This window comes from Nyctibius grandis, chromosome 6, assembly GCF_013368605.1.
Source record: "Nyctibius grandis isolate bNycGra1 chromosome 6, bNycGra1.pri, whole genome shotgun sequence".
NCBI lineage: Eukaryota > Metazoa > Chordata > Aves > Nyctibiiformes > Nyctibiidae > Nyctibius > Nyctibius grandis.
The window spans coordinates 53,412,733-53,433,948 of record NC_090663.1 but is presented as its reverse complement, the minus strand read 5'-3'; the positions used below and the strand labels follow the sequence as shown (position 1 = coordinate 53,433,948).

Below are 21,216 nucleotides of genomic sequence, written 5' to 3'. Positions count from 1 at the left end.
CTGAACATCCTGTACTGATTTAAGATACACACACTTCAAGGTTAACATGAGAAGCACAAGGCATACAGAAGAAAAAGCAACAACTATCATAAAAACTAACACTGTATTTAACCAATATAACCCTTCTTCTTGCCTTTTGCCTTAAATAAAATATATTTAAGTATATTTACCTTTGCTCCATGTTTATGCAGAACTTCCATGACATCATTATGAGCTTTTTCAGCTGCAACATGCAAAGGGGTCATGAAACTAGGAAGAAAAAAAAAAAAAGGAAGATATAAGTTTTACATTCCTAGTATGACAGAGTCCTTTGGAAAATTAAAAGACTTCAGAAACCTACTCTTTGTTTTTCTCATTAACATTTGCTCCTTTCCTGAGCAACAGTTCTGTAACTTGCTTCCGCTTGGGATGCACAGCGGCCACAGCACAGTGCTGCAAAAAAATAAATACAAATTATATTTCAACTACATAGATGACAAAGAGCTTTAAGATCCATGACTTATCTCTTAATTATTCTGATGAATGTCAGACTACAAAATTTACAAACAGAATCTATTGTATTTCTGCCAAAACATACAACACATGGAACAAAACACAAGCTAGTGATCAATGCTAAATTATTCTACTCAGAAAAACAATTTTCATTTTAAAGCTCTTCGTCACTTATGAAAAAAGCGGTATGTTCCCAACTACATTAACAAGGTATCAGGACAAAACCAGTACACAATGCACAAAGGAGGTAAAGACAAAGCACTTGAAACAGCCTAACTTTCTACAGAGGGACTCCAAAGGGTCCATTAAGACTCTGCTGCTGTTGTCAGATTAACATGACTTTTGAATGTTGCTTTGTTTCTTCTTCTATTTCAGCGTGTACTGAACTTGTTAACCTAGTGGCAATTCTGTTATGCATCCAGTTACAAATTATGCAATAAACAAACAGGCAATAAAGTTCTCTTAGAGTATCTTCTTTTCCATGCTATGAGAAAGAGAGGTCTTCCACACAGTGCTTTTCAGTGTTCAAGCCTGCCCTTGCGGGAACACCATACAGCCCTTTGCTAGGTGTAACTATTCTGAATGTGGCTGAGGTCTGCTTGTTGGTTTGTCTGTGCATTTGGCACCCAGAAGTGAGCACTTTGTTCCCTCCTTTCTTCTTTGATCCTCTGCAGACTAGACTCAATCAGTCCTGACATTTTCAACAGTGGCCCTACCAATGCATTCCTGAGGCCTGAAATTACAAGCATGGTTCCAGGTAAGCTGATCACCATGCTCTAAAATCATTCCAGAAATGCTTGTCTCAAGTTTGGATGTCTGAAGATAGCAGACTATGAGAAACAGGAGATACTTTTGAATATTTTTGTTTATATGTTTACCCATGTTTTAAACCAGTAACCCACAAAAAGCAGAGAGTCTCCTGCAACAGAGTTCTCAAACTTTCCAATAGCAAAACAATAGCCTTTACAACGAGACAGACCCCAAACAGAATGCTAATAAGGAGCAATAGTACTGATGACCACCTTTTGCCCAGTTTCAGTCTTCACCGTGAAGTAAATGCCACTTGAGCTTCCACGCTGCTGTTAATCAGCAGAGCATGTCCAAGTTTTGCAAAGGCAAGCTTTGTCAATAGATATTAAGATCAACTTTTGCTCTGAAGAGTGGCAGTATTTTTGAGGCTTTGCAGATAATAACCTATCTGTATTTCCTGCCAGTATGAGAAACCAACACTAAAAGCAACACAAATGCTGAAATATGGCCAAACCTCAGAGCAACACTGAAACATAAAGAAGGTGCTTGCCTTGGCCTTTGTGGGGTAACAGGGCACAGAGCCCAGTGCTCCTTGGTAGAAGATACCATGCTTAGGATAGGAATAGCTCAGTTAGATTGTACATAACCTCATCTGATCCGGGAAGCTAAGTCCTGCCACTTGGATGGGAGACCACTTGGAAATCGCAGGTATGGGAGGCAAAAACTGAGAAATCACAAACACTTACTGAACAGTGAACCAAAGACATCAATAGAGCTAAAATATCCCATTTTGCCTAGCTGTCTCTGCAGAATGAGCAGGCGGAGAAGACCAAAGAAAACCACAGGATTACGAAGTGATCATTACACAGCTGAAGAGATGACACATATCAGCAGTTGATATACTCAGAAAGAAAAGAAAACATCATCCCAAATTTCCTACTGTCTTCATGTTCAGCCTCTAAATATCTCTCCTCTGTCTTGCTTCTAAGTTCGGGCTAGGATGCTAAGTCTTTCATGAAGAGAACAGAGCATATGGATGCTTGGTACTCAACACACAATGTTCTCCTAACAGCCACAATGTTTGTAACACTAAATATGCAGTTGTATGCCTGCAGCTGAGACCTACCACTATGAAGAAAATGTTCCATTAGAATAAAGTATCATAACTGTAATGGTTTTATAGTAATACCATCAGTCCCTCTCAACTTCATCGTCTTCACTGCATCTGGGATAATGGCTGTGTTCTTTGCCTCCACTGCTTCTTCAATGAGGTAAGAGCAGGATACTGACAGGAAAGGCTCAAAGACCTCTATTTCCACAGCTAATGTGGTATTGTCAGCCCTATTCCAATCCTGTAAGACCCTTTGATATACACCTAGCATCTATTTTCACCACAATATTACATATCCTATGAAAGGAATTTGTACTTCAAGTTTGCCCACATAAAACATTAAGGAAGCACTGACCCACTGGAATAGAATTTAACCCCAGAAAAAAAACACAGCAACTGACCAACAAAAGAAGAGGGTGACGGGAAAAAAACAAAAAAGAAGTGAAAAATGAACAGGTGAGGAGTGGCTGGAGGGCTTCTGTAATTTACCAGGAAGAAAAAAGGTGATAAAAAAATTATAAGGTGTTTTTTCTGTATTGGTGATTTAATTTTTATATATAAAGTGTTTGATGGCAAATCCTCAATCTCAGATGATGAATATATTTTCATAGTGTAGAAATAAAACTCCTCATCTAGCACTACCACCACATTTATCATAAAACAAATGGATCGACTGTATAATCTCACCAGTGCAGTCTCATGCGACTGTGGCTGCTTAAAATTAATGATCTCCAAAGCAAGTGTCTTTTTCACTTTGGCTAGGTCTGCCTCTCTGGCTGCTTGCAGTAAAGAGTGTCCTTTGAATTCATCTGTTAGAGGAAAAAGATGCATTTAATATTCAGCAACATGTCACATTTATAAATGTTATTGGAGAAAGGTAGCTATACTCAATTAAGAGTAAATAGGAGTATTACTGTACATCATCAGATAGTAGCCGACCTGGGACACAGAACATGAAACATCGTTTACTGAAACCAAAGGGACATTCTAAAGGAGAGGGGAACTGATTCCTTGAGTAAAATCTTTATAGCTTTTCTCCCTCTTATTCTCCACCCACTTGGTATTAAATGCATATGTGACCTCTGAATTAGCTATGTATGTGTTCAAGTGAGCACAATGCTATTAATTGCTCTTCGGAAAAAAGCATTACAGTTGCTTTTCAAAAACCTTATTGTATTTACAACTACAAATAATTCCAAGGTAAAGCCTGAATAGATATAATTAATATATAATTAGATATAAAAATAATATATATCTGATTTAAACATAAAATATTAAACAATTGATCTTAAAGAAAGCTAACCGGCTAAGCATTTGAAGCCAGTCTGCTACAAAGACGAAACAGGTTTCAATAGCAGCCATATCTTTGCAAGTATGGAGAGGTAATTTTGTTATTTTCAGTGTCACATCTTGTTCAATTCAGCATCTAGTTCATTTTAGTTTTAAATAATTTTGAATTTGAAAAGGACTAAAAGTGTTTCTCTTAAAATGAACAAATGAAAGGTAGGTTAGCAAGAACAACGTTTCAATCCGGGAACTAGAAAAAAAAAAGCTCAACAATCTCAGTAAAAATATCAGTATTTTTATTTCATAAGCAACTTGAAATGCTAGGCTTGTTAAGAAAGGCTTTCTTCTCCCACCCTTGTTTTAACATTTGGTGCATTTGTGGATTTAGAAATAAAAATAAATATAATAACTTCTACGTTTTCATTTCAAATAGAATTCAAATTTCTTTGTAAACAAAGCATTACTCAAAGCACAAGTACAAATAAATCTTGAAATAACAAATAAATGTAATATTATTCCTAAAGTATAAAACCACAGAACTCAAGAATATACTAAATGCATTATTTTGGGCATGCAAATACAGGATGTCCCATCAAGATACTGTCAAATTTGGCATAATGCTCACATTTGCATACACATTTCAGTGGATATTAATGGACATGAATCTTTCCCCACATGTCTCCAGGATCTATATATACAGAAATAAAACAATTCTTTGCTTGCTAATTTAAACAAATGGTAAATTAACCTGCCTCAAGGCCAGAAGCATCTCCCAAGTTAGCCCAGAACAGCGCAGAAAAGTAGCTCAAAGATATTAGTGATCTCCTCTGTTCTCCTAGAGCAAAGTTATCTGCTGCACATGATCTCACCACCTTCACATGCAAACAATAGTGACAGATGACAACCTAACTGTGACTGTGAGTAGTGCAGGCTCACATTCTCAGTGTGTCAGGGGACTTCTGCTGTACTGAAAAGGTGACAGACAAAACTAAAAGCTTATTTATAATTGAGTTCAGAATCTACTTCTCAAGAAGTTTTCTGTGACTTCATGATGCTTTATTTCCATATTTGTCTCATTTAATTATCTTTTACAGTTTATAACAATGAGAAAACAAATCCCCAAAAGAGGGTAAAGGCATAAAAATTAAAATTAGAGCTGAAACATTGTTTTGTAAATAGCATAAACATTGCAAAGACTACAAAAGAAGGTGCTAGAATTTCTATCTCCAAGTTCGCACACTGAAGCTCCCTACCTTCTGGAAGTTACTCTAAGTGTGATACAGAGGCTCCTATGTGACTTAACTGGACTTCAAGCGTAAAAAAACCCTCACGGACACTGATTCAGCGGTGCCTTAAACATTTGAAACCTAAGAAAACCAGGCAATATCATGAACAGTTTATTAGAGGTATCTGCGTACTTCAAAGTGAGAGGCACAGCTGCAGTTACTCTGCTGCTTTGCATCCACTTGTGAAGCATGAGGAAGCTGGCTTGAAAGGAAAGGACCCCTTTACACCCACCAACAACTGTTCCCAGTCTGAAAACACTTACAGGTGAGTCTCTCCCTTAGCTCAGGCGTTGGGGCCATATCAACGGCACTCTTGCCGTGGCAGTTGACTAACGTGGGATCCGCACCGTGACTCAGCAGGAGGGAGCAGACCTCTACGCGGTTCTTGGAAGCAGCCTCGTGCAAGGGGGTGAATTGCCAGAGGTCCATAGCATTCACACAGGCACCATGCTAGCACAGCAAAGAAAACCTTATATTAGTAAGAAACCATCTTTAACAACTAAAAGCTTACAGATTTTCAATTTATTATAAAAACTGGTTCCATTGTTTCATATATGAACACATACACAAAAAAATTAGTTATAAAAATACCTGTACGTACAAAAATACTGTTGAATCCTCAAAATAAAAAAAAAGGAATTTCCGTATGAGCTAGTTTTTCAGTAGAACAGATTTTTCCACAGAAAAATTCAAATAAATGAAACTCTACTATCTGTCCAAAGAAATTAGGTGGGGGAAAAAAACACATATCCTGTACCACAGAAAGACCTAAAGTTGCAGGCTTCTGAAATGACACACAGGATGTTTGAAACCTGTTACTACAGAAAAAAAAATCTTCCTTTTCAACTCTGGTATAAACAGTTCATATCTCACCTAGCACACACTATCCATCCTTCTGCTTACCTTAAGCAGCAGCTCTGTAACCTCATAGTGTCCATATGAACATGCATTGTGAAGAGGCACAAGACCACTGTATGGAAGAAGGCAAATGACAAATATTTAAATATTCAAATATTTAAAAATTAAGATTCACAAACTAATGGAAAAATCTAACCTTCCCAAACAACATGTTACTTAAGATTGGCATTAATTTTTTTTTGTCCTAAAAGGCCACAGATGTTTAATCCACCACTAAGATTAGCATTAACTGGCTTTGAAATATCTTTCTTGGAGCTATTAAGAGGGGGGAAAGTCCCATTCCACATTCAATTTGCTCACGAGAAGTCAGTGTTCTGTTTCTGCCTAAATACGAGCTCCTGTTTATTTAAAATGCTATGTGAAAGGCAAAACTCCCCAGATAATGCTAACACAACTGCTGGGTATATTATGAAGATGTACAAATATCCATAGAAAGCAGACCGAAATTGCTACTCCAGACTGGGGAATGACCTGATTTTACTCCATTTTTTACAGTACAACCTATTTAACTGTGCAAGATACTTCTAAGAGAGTCACTGTAAATTCTGTACAGCTATATTACTGGAGGCCATACTTAAAAATGACACTAAAAAAGTAAATAACAGGGATCTAGTCATAAGCACAAGCCGTAATAAAAAAGTCATGCAATGAAAGGGAGATGCAAAGAGGGCAATTATTATAGAGGACAAAATGAGTTTAACTCAAGCCAAGCAAGACAGGCTAGTTATGGCTCAACAAATCAGGACACATAATACACTGAAAACAATAATTAACCCTTCACCATTTATGAAAAATACAGGGGCTGATTCCCAGAATTGCAAAATTAACTCGAAGAGCACTGGGACAGCAAGTACTAGATAACAGGGTAAACTTAAGTTCAAGGTAGATGCTCTCAGCAGTATTGCTGTTGTCACAACAGCGGGAAATTTTTCAAACTGTTATTTTCCATTGTACTTTTCTTAATTACAACTTACGGGTGTATGTGTGAGACAGAGAGAGAGTATGCAAGTTCACAGAGAACTCAAAAAACCTGCCCGCTCCCAAAATGATGGTCATCTAAGAGGACTGAGGCCTTCAAGGTCTCATCAGCAAAGACAGTCACCACAGCAATCCACCTGGCCACTTCTGCAGCACACGCTCCCCTTTTCCAGCATATTGTGACTTTGTGCACAATAGCAGTAAGGCAAAGAAAGGACCAGTGGAAAAAGAGCTGCTTCCTTGGCTGTGGTCCTCTGCGGGAATAACAAGAAGTGATGACCATTATGAAGACGTGTCACAGTTCCTCAGGACTCTCTCTGAAGTGACCCCATTGAAGAGAATCTAACAGGTCCATAAAATCAATGTAACCCAACTTAGCTCCATAAATAATAAATGACATTTATTCATAGCCTATTTACTTATGAATTATGTCTAAATAAGGAACAGCAAGGAAAAAAAAAAAAAGACCACACTGACTGTAAATGTGTGATGCTGCTAAAAAAAAAATCGTGAGCTTACTGTGCTGTCAGACATTTCTAAGTATGTTTGAATTGTTGTTAAGTTTAACACAAAGTAAGTTTTTCTTTCTTTTTTTTTCCGGCCCTGCCCGCCGCCCCTCCCCAAGTTCAACTTAATGACTTTGCACACTTTTCATACTTTCCAAGTAGATCATTCACAACTCATTAAAGCATCTACACTGCAGTGCTCAAATTTCAGAAAGGTGTGAAATGCCTAAAACTTGCTTAACAATGCTGGATCTACCTGAAGAGGCATTTCATGCAGCTTTACTCTGGGTTTTTTTTTACTTACATAATGGGTCACCATGCATTTCACAATTCTGATCAAAAAAGCCATTAAAGGTGAATGTGCAGACAAAAATGCTACAATTAGTCAATCTTCAAGAGGTTAAGTAGGCTTGGGACTGATTTTGGAAAGAAAAAGAAAAAAAAAGAAAAAAGCTAAGATCTCGATTTAAAATCTCTTTTAACACTAGGCTGGGCTCAGCAGAAAATGAAGATACAGGAAGCGCCTCAAGTTTGCTGACTGAGACAGAACACACACTCATTAATATCTTACATCTATGGACTCTGAATACAAAATGCACGCCTTTAACCAGGGGCCCAATTTCTACAATGTTAGGACTAAGCCTTCCTATCAGACCACCACGAGAATCATCACCTTAGAGTTCAGAAACATATGGCTGAGAACAATGTACAACATGTATCGTTCCAGATTTCTGACGGCTATGTGCTTTTTGTTGGTGTCTTATGTAACAACCATCCTTACTTCAAAAATAGAATAGTTTAGCTTCTATTACATCATGATTTTTTCTGGCAACATCAATCAAGAGAGGTCTCCAAGGACCACTAGTTGCAGGCACATGAGTGTTATTGATACTACTTTGAATTACATCCATATATATGCAACAAGAGAATGAGACTATAGAGAAATTTTTCAATGCACTTTTTTTTCACTAAGCCCACATGCCTTCTCCCCATCTTCTTCCCTACAATAATGCTAGAAGACCATGATTTAAGTGTAGTCTTGATACCAGACAGTTTAGCAATGGTTTAGCAAGAGCAGGCCTCAGAGTAGGCTCTAAAAGGCCTGCTCTGTGTTACCTTTACACAGAATCAGCTTTCCTGTCAGTAATTTTCCTTTCAGCTAGAATAACAGAGAATAACAGTATGTTCTGAAGCAAACTGCATGTTTTGTAGATAGAGTCTGCTTATGGGACTGATAACAGTGTTGTAGTCGACAATGATTCTTGCTTGCGCTTAGTCTTAGAAAATCCAAGGTCTCTGTTAAATTCCTTGCTAATTATAAAGAAGGGCCAAAGACAAACAAGACTGTGAAAAACAACTTTGTGATGTCTAAATTAACTTGATTCACAAACTCTGGCACCAGAGGAGAGATAAGTCCAGTGAGAAGCAGAACGATATCTTCTCCTTGAGGCCACCTGCACTTGTAAACAAGAAGGCCTCGTCCACGCTTGCGCAGAAGCACAATTAGGGGGGATTGCGACCACCAGAGACCCCCAGAGACCACCCAAGACCCCTTCCCCAATTTAGTACGCATGCGCAAAGACAATTACATAATGTATTAGCATATGCATAAGTTTCTTGGAATAGGTGGGCTTTTCTTGGAATTATATGAATATTCACTTTTCTGTAATATATATAATGAGCAAGCTTTTGTTCCTAGGTGTGCATGCTAGGAGGAGAGATCCCCCATGCACCCAGCGCTGCAATAAACCAATGTCGGCTTTCTGAACTATCATTTGGTTTAGAGAGTTTTCTTGGTTACTATTTTCCGGTAACAGTCTGTGCATGGAAGCAAAGAATAAGGTTTGGAAAAAAATTTAAAGGTGTAATAGAAGACTTAAAACAAGTGCAATCACAGCTAATCTGTTATTGAGGCTCTAACAAAAGTTTATTTATGATGAACCACACTCAGATTTTGGAAGCAAATGTCACATTCTCAGCCAACTATGTGACATTATGCTGCAACATGAAACAGAGAAATAATTCCTCATCTTGATTAATACAAAACCACTGCTGCAAACAGATAAGTCAATTCATTTTACATACCCTTTATCCTTTGCGTGAACATCTGCACCATGCTGAAGCAGAAGTTGGACTATTCGAACTCTGTTGTAGCCTGCTGCTAGATGTAAAGGAGTAGACTGCAAAGTAAAACAAAATAAGATGAATAATGGGAGCCACGTAAATTTGAAATCCTGCACTTCCTGCCATTTAAGTATTCCTCATTTCTCTTACACATTGAATCAAGATAAGTTAGGCTTCCCTTCTGTGATTAGCCAAATTAACAAATACACAGCACATGCATGGCCTTCCTGTTGTCAACCAAATAAACGTTCCTTAAGGTGGGGAAAAATCCAGCTATCTCCTAAGGCAATAACAAGCTCATCATTTAAAGTTAATTTAAATGATGACACAACTTTGTTTTATTTGGTTTTCGTGGTTTTTTTGTTTGTTTTGGTTTGGTTTTGTTTTGGTTCTTTTGTTTGTTTGTTTTAAATGCTAGAATTTAATTAATTTTTTAAATGCTAGAATTTATTTTTTTAAATTCATATGCAAATTTATGCAGTTCAGGCTGCATACTCACAGGTTACAAAACTGTTTGTATGTATGCTTGTTGTAACAAGTGCACAAGAGGCAGACTGCAGAACAAGAAATAACGCATTTAGCCCTTAGCAGGAATGTTTGGTTTCAGCTCTTCACCAAACAGTTGTACATGTTCTGTACTGTGCTGTGACACGCAGAGCAAACTGTATGCAGTTTGCAGTTCCCTGCAACACACACATCTTCCGCAGTAATGCACCTTGCTGCATAATTACAGAGTAATAATAGCACCTTTCTCTATATCAGAATTTTAACTGAAAGCTTTTGAAGTTGACAACAGTAATTCCCCTCAGTTTATTTTAAAAGCTTTTTATTATGAAACAAATCTCGTGTGCTGTCTCAGTCTGAAGGAACTGATTTCTTACAAGGCTGAGAAGCAGAGGATTTTAAAGGGATCTTTGTCGCCATTTATTTTGTGGCACACAACCAAACAGTACAATTTTATTACAGTAAAACCCCATACATAAACCAGCTTGAACACACGGGAAGACTTACATATCTCACAGTGTTACGCCAAGTACAGATTTACTTTTAATACTGTCAGTATTAAATGATCGTTATACAGTATTACAGGCGAGACATCACATTCTCCCTCTCTTAAAGATTTTAAAAACAAAAATCAAGACAAATTGTCTCATCTGTGGTAAAGAGCAGCAGGTGCTATATATCCGTAAATGGTATGGATTTCCAGGAATTAATACATATTTAGTAGGACCATAACTTGGAGTAGTCTGTATTATATTTTACTATAGCCTCAACACTTTGATACTTTGCTCCAGAAAGAGTAACTACTTTGACACCTACCAAGCGTCCTGGGTACCATAGTGTGGACATAGTTTGTACTGTCAGAAACAACAGCACAGGGCATCTCTAAGAAAAACATCTGGGTAACTCAGTTTATTTAGGTAAGCAGTTACGCAAGTTTCTGTAAGACCCATCTTCGGAATTATCTATACTCAAAATAAGGACCTCTAACATTCCTAACCTGAAGATCCATTAAGTGTCTCCAAAGTACAAAACGAGTCAAATCTTTCAAGCGTTTGGCCATTCAAATTGTTAGGATCTATTACTCTGTTCAGAAGGGCTTCTACTACTGAATTAACAACTTGGACTGATCCAGAAGGTATTATATTCTTTTCACATCTGCCCCTATTATAAAATAGCTGGCTTCTGCATATCATAAACACTAATGAAAATGTGGATAAAGATTATGCCACTATTGACATTAGCAGAATACTTCAGTACTCTTTGTTCCAACAATTGCCTTGGTTTGGTTACTAAATCCAGTTTTATCAACTGAATTAATAACTCAGCCTGAAAGGAATTTGAAATGGGCTGTGGAAAAGTCAGTCTATTGAAAGGTCTAAACTCCAGCAGAAATTGGAGCAAACACTAAATCTTTGGACCACTGCAGGATCCTTTAACCTCACTGCAATTAAACTACATCTATTCTTGTCTGCATACTACTTCTCAAGCAATGATGGCAGATTTCCAAGACGATGCTTTGCTCATATTAAGCACTATTCATAGAGATGTTCTCAATAAAGATACATCAACCCTGGAGTCTTGTTCACTGCTTAAAATTAAAACTACTATGACTCAAGCGGGGACTGTGCATTTTGTCTTTCTAGGGCTATTACACCTGTATTTGCCAAATAACTTCATTACAGAAGAAACCCAAAACATTTCAAGCTTATAGTTGACACAATGACACAAGTGAAGCAAAACAATGTCACCCCAAATCTTCAGACAACTTATCTCCCTGCCTTTCAGAAAGGTGAGCTACTTCCTTCTCCTTGAGTGAGGCCATGCAGACACCACAGCCCCATGAACGAACACAGAATACCGTGCCTTCCCCAGGACACCAGGAATTAGTTATTTAGCTGCAGCCAGGTGCCTGACGCTTGGCGTGCTTGCCTTCTGATCCACAGCAGCTTCAGTGAAGCCGTGCTGCGGCTGCCTCTCCAAGGAGGAGCTAACTGGTGCTCCCTGCACCCATGCCTGGAGACGGGACTGAGATCTCTGTCAGTCTGCATGCTTTGACTCTGCAATCGCAAACCATATAACCTGAAGGACGATGCAGTGCTGGAGACACAGGCAGTCAGAGGGCCAGAGAGACCATCTGACTGAGGGACAAGCACAACTGAACACCCAGGACGTGCAGAAGAAGCAATCCTGGAGGGCTGCTCCTGCTGTATCCGGGCCTGGTGTATCAGAACCCACAAGCCAGCATTGCCTGTTGCTCTTTAGGTTGGCTGAAGAGCTCTTGTAAATGCTGCACTTACATATCCTTCAGGAAGGAGGAAGCAGGAAGGTCCTATCTCAATGATTTTTTAAGGACTTATTTTCCTTTCTCGTGAGAAAGAGCATTCATTAATGCTACAGATTTAACAGTTAAAAATACTAATTTGTCATTACAAGCTTGTATGCTAATGACAGAAACTAAGTACCTAAAAGATAATGTCGTGCTACACAAACTACTCATTATATGGGATATCAGCCCTCAAAAAAAAAAAAATAAAAAAAAATCAAGTGAACGATGGTAGTAAAGAGACTGATGTTTAAAATAACGTGCTGTTCCTATAGCACTATAAAAGTAGACACTTAGGTATCACAAACAGTAGTATTGTATACTGCACCTGCAAGGTATATCAAACTAATCACTTAATATTAAGAAAAGAGATTTAATTGAGCTATCAATTAACCCCTCCTCCCATGTCTTGCAATACCTGGCAAGAGACTTACTAATAATAATCCCTTGAGGGCATTTACCTTCCAAGACTCACATTCACAGTTACCAAGGCAATCACACTGCCTTACTTGCTAGTGTAATTAAAAAGAGTACAACTCCACTTTTATTAAGTAAAGTAGACCCTCATGTGTGATACTCAGATTATTTTAAAGTTTTATGGCAGCTGTAATTGACTCAAAGCAGGTACTGCGCCTTTCAAGGAAGATCACTGTACACAAGATGGCAATCACTGACAACCTGTATACCTACAATTTATACTAAAGTAGGTATTTTTGCCTGCAGTCTTTTTGAAAATGTGTTGCCTGGGAATACGAGAAATGCATTTTTTATATTTAAAAAATGTACATACAGCAGTTTGATACTATTTTCATTGAGTCTTAGGTATTTTCACACTGCTTTGTTACCGACAGCTGATTCGATGATCCCTGTTCAAGGTCAGCCGCCTTGGACTTGCTGTCCCCTGTTCACCTGTGTCAAACAAAAGGGGCCCCGAGGAATTGCCAAAGCTGCAGGCTGCTGAGCTGCTTCTAATGAAATCAGAAAATTGGTTTCAACAAAGTGTCCACAGGCAACACCGGACACTGGCTCCAAGCAACATCCATTTCCCTTCCTATCTTGCTAAGAGTCTTCAGCAGCTCATAGATGGTAACACTGCCACGGCCTCAAAAGAAAGCTGCATTTTCAGATTCAAATTATGAACTGCCCATTTTATGGGCAACACTAAACTGAGGGATCTTATGTAAGGATCTTATATCATTTATTATCTACCGGATCAATGACAGCTGCAGGATCTATTTTAAGAACTAATATTGCCTGTTCCTGCTTTCTACTACCAAAATCTCTATATAGCGCTATCTGTTAACAATCTCAATTAATGTGTTTCATTCTCAAGTTGTCATCCCAAAGGCTATTAAAATCAACAATCTTCTTATCACATATATGACGTCTCATCATACATCTAATTTACAACACTATACAGTGATTTAGAACTATCATCATTTAATTTCATCTTCTACAGGAAGGGCATTCTCGCAATAAAGAGGCAACACTGATTTTGAGAGCCAGCTCTGGCCTTGACATATTATGGCTACTCTTATGTTCAGAAGGTCCCCACATGGATATGCACTGGTAAGGGTGGCTCTTAGACAGACAGACAAACAAGTACGACTTGGCAGAAAATACCTAAGGACACTCGTTATGTTTCTTGTTAGCTCTTCTACAACACCCTGCTGACAACAGGTGTCAAAAAAAAAAAGGAGGGATGAGAAGGGATTTTAAAATGTTTAATGTACACTTTAATATATGTGACTTTTTTTACCTTGTCTATAATTATCTTCAGGTTTGGTAGATTTGGAAATTGCCAGGTATGCAGCCAACTCCCATCTAACTTTAGTCAAACAAAACCTTTATTCTAATCAGACCATACTGCCTGTAGAGAGCAGTAACAATAAAAAGAATATCTTAAACTTTTGTTAGTTTGTCTTACAAGCTCCCTTCAAAACAGTGTTTCACCTCCTCTGAATTAGGGGAAAAGCAGAGGGGTTTCTAATCGTAGAAGGGACATTTGTTTCAGTTTTGCATAAAACTGTTTGTGTTGAAAGATGTCTTGACTCCTGGCAAGATGACTATTTGAACGTGGCATACTAAGGAAAAACCTCTGAGCAGGCAAACAACCCTCTCTTCACTGGGTTAGAATTTATGATAGAATCTTTCTTTCCAATTGCAATAGTCTGTGTCTGCTTGATGCTGCTCTCTTACAGACTTCTCTAAAATGAACTGCATCAATCATCAGTGTACATCAGGAAGACATTTCGGATGTGAGTGGAATACCTCCTATCACCACTTTATCATTCTGATTAATGGGGTGAGAAAACAAGTTGCAACAACATAACAATCTTGAAGAGATTCCTGAACTTTTCCACTGTGACAATGATCAGGCTTTTCCTTTGCTGCTCAGATACCAACTTGCATTCTGATTTTAAGCAGTGTGCCCATCTTACACCTTCATTTTTAGACTCAGTTGTAAGCTTTCTTGGGAAAATATCTCATTGACATAGTTGTCTCCAGTTGTTCTACCAGTTGTTCTACCACCCAATGTTCCCTCCCCGACTGAGAACGGGAACTGGGAAAAGGAGGGAGACTCGTGGGTTGAAATTTAAACAGATTTCATAAAATAAGAAAAATAATATCAATGCTAATACAAAAGACACAAAGTTATACTCAGCCCACAGAGTGGTGGTAAGTCGCTCCAGGGATCAAAACCATTGAGAAGAGAGGAGAAGGAGAAAGAGTGAGGGGAGAAGAGAGCAGAGCAAAAAGCACCCCCCTCCCCAGCAGCTTTCCCATTTATAGTGAACCTGACGTTAATGTTACAGAATACACTCTGGGGCAGCCTGGGGCAGCTGCCCTGGCTTTCACTGCTGATGGCCTTTATCACCATACCACAGCTGGCCACAAACTGAGAAAAAATGTTACAGAAAAGTGATTCTATAAATTTTATCCCCATGAAACCAGGACACATTTGTTTGTATGGTGCCAAGACTGCACACATCACCAAATACAAAAAAAATCTCCTTCTAGAAACACATATTTCAAATAACTCAAAATAATTATTTTATATTCATACCACAAATGCTCTTGCACACCAGGTACTACAGAAATAAAGGTCCCTAACCTCAGCTAGAGAATGATGCTCTTAATGAGCAGGAAAAGGGCTGTGCTTCTGTTCATCAGCCACATGGCTTGTCAACTTCAGCCACCCAAATTGTGCAACCTCCTTGGCCATTTTATAGCAATACTGAGTTATTTATTTTCATGGTTGACAATTATGCCTTAGGGGCAAACTTACAGATGCTGCTCCAGGAAAACCAGTTATGTCAGATTGCTGACTGTAGATCAGTTAGCTGCAACAAGTTTAAACTCTAGAGATAAATAAGCACAGGGATGAAGAGCTTAAACTATTTTTTTATGTTTAAAAAAGAACTCAAAACAAACAAACAAAAAAAAAACCACAAAAAGCAATTCCTAAGGATATTATAAAATGCATAAAGAAGACATTTCTCACTCCACTGTGTTTCCAGTGGTAATTTAACTGCTTCATCTTCAGAACACAGCCAGTAGTACTTAATTGGATTGTTGAACAGGACAGACTTAGTACAGAAAAATTCAGAAAAACATCATGTCACAAATTTCACCTAGTGCTTTCTAACAGCTAATGACAGGGAAAATAAACTGAACAGCTAGCCAATTCAAAATCTGCAAGTCACACAGTATCTTAATTTAGAGCTCTGGTATATCAGATGATCTCTTTGAAGAAAAAAAAAAATCCACTGTTTTGAGCTGTAAACCAGTGAAGACAAAACCAGCTTGACTTCACATACATACAATGCAGAGCATTATCGGGTGAGAATGAGGATTACATGAAGAGTAAGAGAGAAACGTTTGCATTCCTTTTTATTCTGTCACTTGTCAGAAGGAGAACAAAGAAGAAGTCTGCATGAAATAGAAATTCTTCCTTGCAACTGAATACCTTTCAGAAATTTATTCAGGTATTGTACCACCTGGGTTATGGTACAAAGCCCAGAGCAGGTCAGGTATCAGGAATGGCATACATTGTGGAAGTATTTAGAAATGTGTATCAGCTACAAAGCACTGCTTTGTGGATCACAGATTGAAGGAACATTCCTCTCTGTATTCAACTGTGCAGAAACCACAGCTGGAAAGTTATTTCCAAATCAGTGCTGGACACCTCCAGACCAGTCAGATGTTCATAAACTGGAGAAGATAAGAATCTATAATAAAGGTGGAATGGAAAGAATTAATAAAAAGGCTGGAGAGTTAAAAAGCACAGGAAAAGCAGAATAAAAATACTGCAAATACACTGACAGAATAAGCCCTCATTTGGAAAAAGTTTACTTGGGTGACAGACCAGGACTCTTCTAATCTCTAGTGAGCATTCAAATTTGTTCCTTCTCAGAGGGCTGTAATGTCCAAACTACTGACTACTAAATGTTTCTCTAGTAGATCTGACCTTTGAGAGACAACACAGTTTCTGACTGTACCTCTCAACCTGAAGACTGTGTGACAGGGCTTAACATCAGTCCTACACATTAACATGGTGACCCTGCTGTACTGCAAGTTGGGCTAAGTGTTGACAAATAACGGGCAGGAGATTTATGACAGAAGAGCTTTTGCAATCACATGGATGCCTGGGGTAGGGAAGGATGGAAAAGATGACAAGTACCATCTTGCCCAGGGGTAGACAAAGAAATAACCAGAGTGTCTCTGTCTCTTAGAGGTTAAAAGAAGGAAGAATAGGACATGAGTGCTTTCACTTTTCTGGTCAAGAACTCCTCCTGCTAGCCTAGAAGCAGTGCCACCACAGAGAAGGTAGGTAAGTGGAGGCAAACAAGATATGCCCAAAAGCAGAAGGGAGTAAAGGGCAAAAAATATTTCCTGACATGCAAGCACTGCAGGACCACACAACAAAAGAAAGTTTCATCTGCAGAGGCAGGCTTAAAATGGATATTTGAAGATGACCATATAAAAGCCTTACTAAATCCCAGAAGAAAAACCTGGTCTTCCTGCCCAGCAAGTTTCTCCAGAAAATGACACTCGACTGTCAAAACTATGGAGATTATCTTTGACAACAGGAAGGCAAATCCTTAATCCATGTAGATAGCTCTGAAAGCTACTCTCTTAAAAGTAGCTATATAAAAAAGAGTGTAACTCAAATTGATTACTTCAGGGAAAAGAAAACAAAGTCTAACCTGAAAGAATATCATTACCTGGAAGAAAAAGGGCTAAAAGAAAGGCCAGAAGGAGAAAAGATACTGTGAGACAGAAGGCAGCAACCATGTTTGGAATGAACTTTAAAAGCAAAGATCAATCTGATCCACAAGAAAAAGCAGGTATGGCAAAGAGATAAAAGGGACCTCAGCTCCCCAAACATTAATTAGGAAGCTTAGTTCCTCAACAACTCCATACTAAGTTGCTGCCATTACTTTTACAGACTGACCTAGAAGAGACTAAGAGGGAAATGGTAAAGGGCTGGGAGAAACACTTAAATCTTTTAATGGGAACACCACCTTGACCTCCAGTCTTAGGATTTCACAAACAGCAAGTCCCATAAATGGGGCACTAGTGATCCTTGACCTCTTCCTAAATAAGAATTAAAATGCAACACCCTCCCCCTGCAACTCCTGAAACTCTTCTGTATTTGCATGTACCTTAACTTACCACCCATTTGGTAAAACAGTTCCACAGAGGATGTGTCAGAAAAACTGAGCAACATCCCTCACAAACCGTGGTATTCTCAGAAAACTGTTCCTTGCAAGAATCTCTTCCATTTCTACACACAAATGACGAAGGTTTGGCTGGGGCTAGAACTGCAATACAAAAATGAAATTGTTTAACTTCGACTGTGAAGCAGCATTTGCCGTTTTCCCAGATTCAGAAGCACAGAATAGATCTCTAGCAGCACTCAAGGACATGGAAAGATGGACTCTGAGATGGATTATCAGAGAAGCAGAGGAGTATACACTGTTTCTTTGGTGATAGATGCTGGTAGCTGAGGGAGTAGTGGCTTGCTGAGCTACATAAAGATGAAATGACAGTAAAGACCCACTCTTCTCCTAAGGGAATGCTGCTAATGTTATTTAACACTGAAAGATGATGTACACTGCCTTGAAAGATAGGGCAGAACACTACATAGGAATTACTTACAGTATCATTGTGTCCAGGATGGCCATTTTTGTTGCTCCTTTTCATCACCTGGAATCTGTCAGAAATGTAAGTCAAAAATGGACAAGTCTGAGGTGAGGCACTGAGGCATGACTGGCTCTTGCAGAGGCAATGGTAAGAAGAAGAAACTGCCCCTGTGATGTTATTAACTAAAGTCATTGGAGGGTATTCAAACCTCTAAGTACTCTAAGGAGAAGCTGGCAACACCTGCCAGCTAGAGAACAAACTCATCTGGGCTGGTGGACTGAGCACACAGGCACACAGGATTGTCTCATGTCAACAGCTCACACTTTTATTTGTTAATTCTCACGCTAGAAGCTGTGATTCAAGTTTAGTGCATGGGGAAGAACAGATGCTACTGCTGCTGGTCTGAGCAAAGGGGCACGGATAGCCAAGTTTCTGCAGAGTTTTTGAAAGCACCTTAGTGCCAGCCAGCACAGTTTGCAGCCCAAGTCTCAACCCATCAGTCTTGTCAAATCATAAGCTGCAAATGCTTATCACTCCAGGAGAGTAGGATGAGACAACTTTCTCCCCTCTTCCAGCGCAAATACATACATTTTAATCTGTCCTGTCAGGCAGTGTCAGAAGCTATAGAATCCTGTTCTCTAATTATTTGCTCAGGCTGCTGTTCCCTTTTTTAATGAAATATTTTGTGTTGCTCTGGCAGCAAAACCAAGTGTTAACAAGAGGCTCCTCTCCAAACAGCCATGCCAGATGTCTGGGGAAGGTCTGCATACAACATTAAAACAATCTGAAGAGGATGCACACTCCAACACCAGAGAACCAAAACTCTGCTGTTGTTTGCTGTTTGCTCTTCTTTTTCCACTTGCTATGAAAATCTTTTTCCTACTACAGTCAACTAACAATCTTTTATTCCCATTTCTTTTTATATCTCTTATTATTTTTACCACTTCTCCTACTCTGTCTTTATATATTTACTTTGCTTCTCCTTCCCTGATTAGCAGTTCATAAGATTTTCACATTATTAAGAAAGAACAAAAACTTCTCAGAATATATTAAGTTCACTGTTCCCTCTATTAACCTAACATTCAAACCAGCACTTGACTTATTTTTTTGAAAGTGTGGTCAGAATGAACTCTGTTAAGAACAACGCTTGCAAATTGATTGCATTTCAGCTCCAGTGCTCAGTGTGAAATAAATATTTATGCCTTGTATTTTGGAATGAAATTAAAACACAAGTTCTAAAATAATTCACAAAATTAAATACACAAAATGCTCTTTTTGCATTACAGTGATAATTTGCAAATTTTAGAATTTAATGCCTTTATAATCCAGTCAAGTACACATCACTGTTCGTTCCTTTGAAGAAGAGCCTTACAAAAGAGAGGAAAAAAGACAGAGAATTTATCTTGTATTTCCTTTTAGTATGTTTCAGAATTGAAAAGTTATGATTATTAGAATATTAATAAGAATTTAATCTGTAAGAAATAAGTCTCTTTTATAAGTAGCAATGTATTACATGACTTAGAAAAGACTAGTCAAATAACTTCAGTTTTCTTGTTCATCAATCACACATCCATCATCAATTACAATGCCTTATTTTGGCATTTTTCTTCCCTTTTATTGTTCATCTGCTGCCTGCTCAGTCAACTTACACAACAGTTTTAGAAACGGTTATATAAATACACCTCTCTTTGCACACAAGTATTTGCAGTTCTTTTCATTTAGAATTAAACTGATCACCTTAATTATCCATACAACCTATGAAGCCAGTGATGGGGTTATATTAGCAAGTGATAACTGATGTGCTGAGAGAAATCAGAGAGGCAGCAAGGGTGGAAAACAGAAGGGCTTTGGGTGACTTAAATTACTGCCATATAGACTGGGCAAGTATCACACTGAAACGTGTAACAGGTGAAATGTTTGGATGCTATCTGGGATTGTTTCACAGAGAAGCTGGCGAGTGAGGTCACAGGAGTAAATGCAGTTACTGAGCTGGTACCACGTAAGAAGCGACACCTGGTGCAAAACCTTGCAGTAGAAGTTGCTCTTTAACACTGACTATAACATACTTAGATTCAATGTATGTACAGGGGAAATGCTTGCTAAAATAATCCAGCATGACCGCGCTAACCTTCCGAAAGGGGAGCTATGAAAAAATTGTGAAGTTTTTTTAACAATAAGCTAAAAGTGGTAGCTAAGAGAATTAAGTCCTTACAGACAGCATGAAGACTACTAATGGAGACAATACCAGAAACGCTGTGCTAATGCATACCTTCTATTAGGAAGGGCTTGATAAATTGAAAGAAGCCAGCGTGACTAACAGCAAACTAAAAGAGATTACTGGAATTAAGAAGGCATCATTCAAAAAGCTGAATTTACACGACGAAGAAAATCATAAGGACCATAAACTCCAGCAGATTAAAGGTAAAAATACAACTAGACAGGCAAAAACAGTTTAAGCAGTGACTAGTGAAAGGAATTCAAACCAGCCATAAATCCTTCTTCCAACCTACCAGGAGCACAAAATACACCAGACAGTCCAATGGGGCAAGGTGATGCTAGTGCAAGAAATGGAGCTCTTGCAGGTGAGAAGTCATTGTGGAAGAACTAAAGGAACTCTTAGCATGGTATATATCTTAGAAGAAACAGGTAATTTTCACACCAGGACCCTGGTGAGTGAGCATGTGCGTATTTGGGAGCATGGTAAAGCTTGGCAAAGGGTCTGTCTCAGACTAAACTAAGCACAAAAGAGGTAATGATACCCATAACCAAAATGAACATCAACAAATT

At 38.5% G+C, this 21,216-nt stretch overlaps 1 protein-coding gene across 1 annotated transcript in view; it reads right to left on the bottom strand.

Moving 5' to 3' along the window:
• The window catches only part of TNKS (tankyrase), a 148,241-nt gene that overhangs the window by 37,814 nt on the left and 89,211 nt on the right, over nucleotides 1–21,216 (bottom strand). Inside the window, exons 6-11 of the mRNA XM_068402666.1 lie at nucleotides 9,414–9,508; nucleotides 5,830–5,896; nucleotides 5,190–5,376; nucleotides 3,041–3,162; nucleotides 341–432; nucleotides 171–249 (exon numbers count right to left, since the gene is read on the bottom strand). Of these exons, the coding sequence (XP_068258767.1) occupies nucleotides 171–249; nucleotides 341–432; nucleotides 3,041–3,162; nucleotides 5,190–5,376; nucleotides 5,830–5,896; nucleotides 9,414–9,508 (642 nt within the window). The remainder of the gene's footprint in view (nucleotides 1–170; nucleotides 250–340; nucleotides 433–3,040; nucleotides 3,163–5,189; nucleotides 5,377–5,829; nucleotides 5,897–9,413; nucleotides 9,509–21,216) is intronic.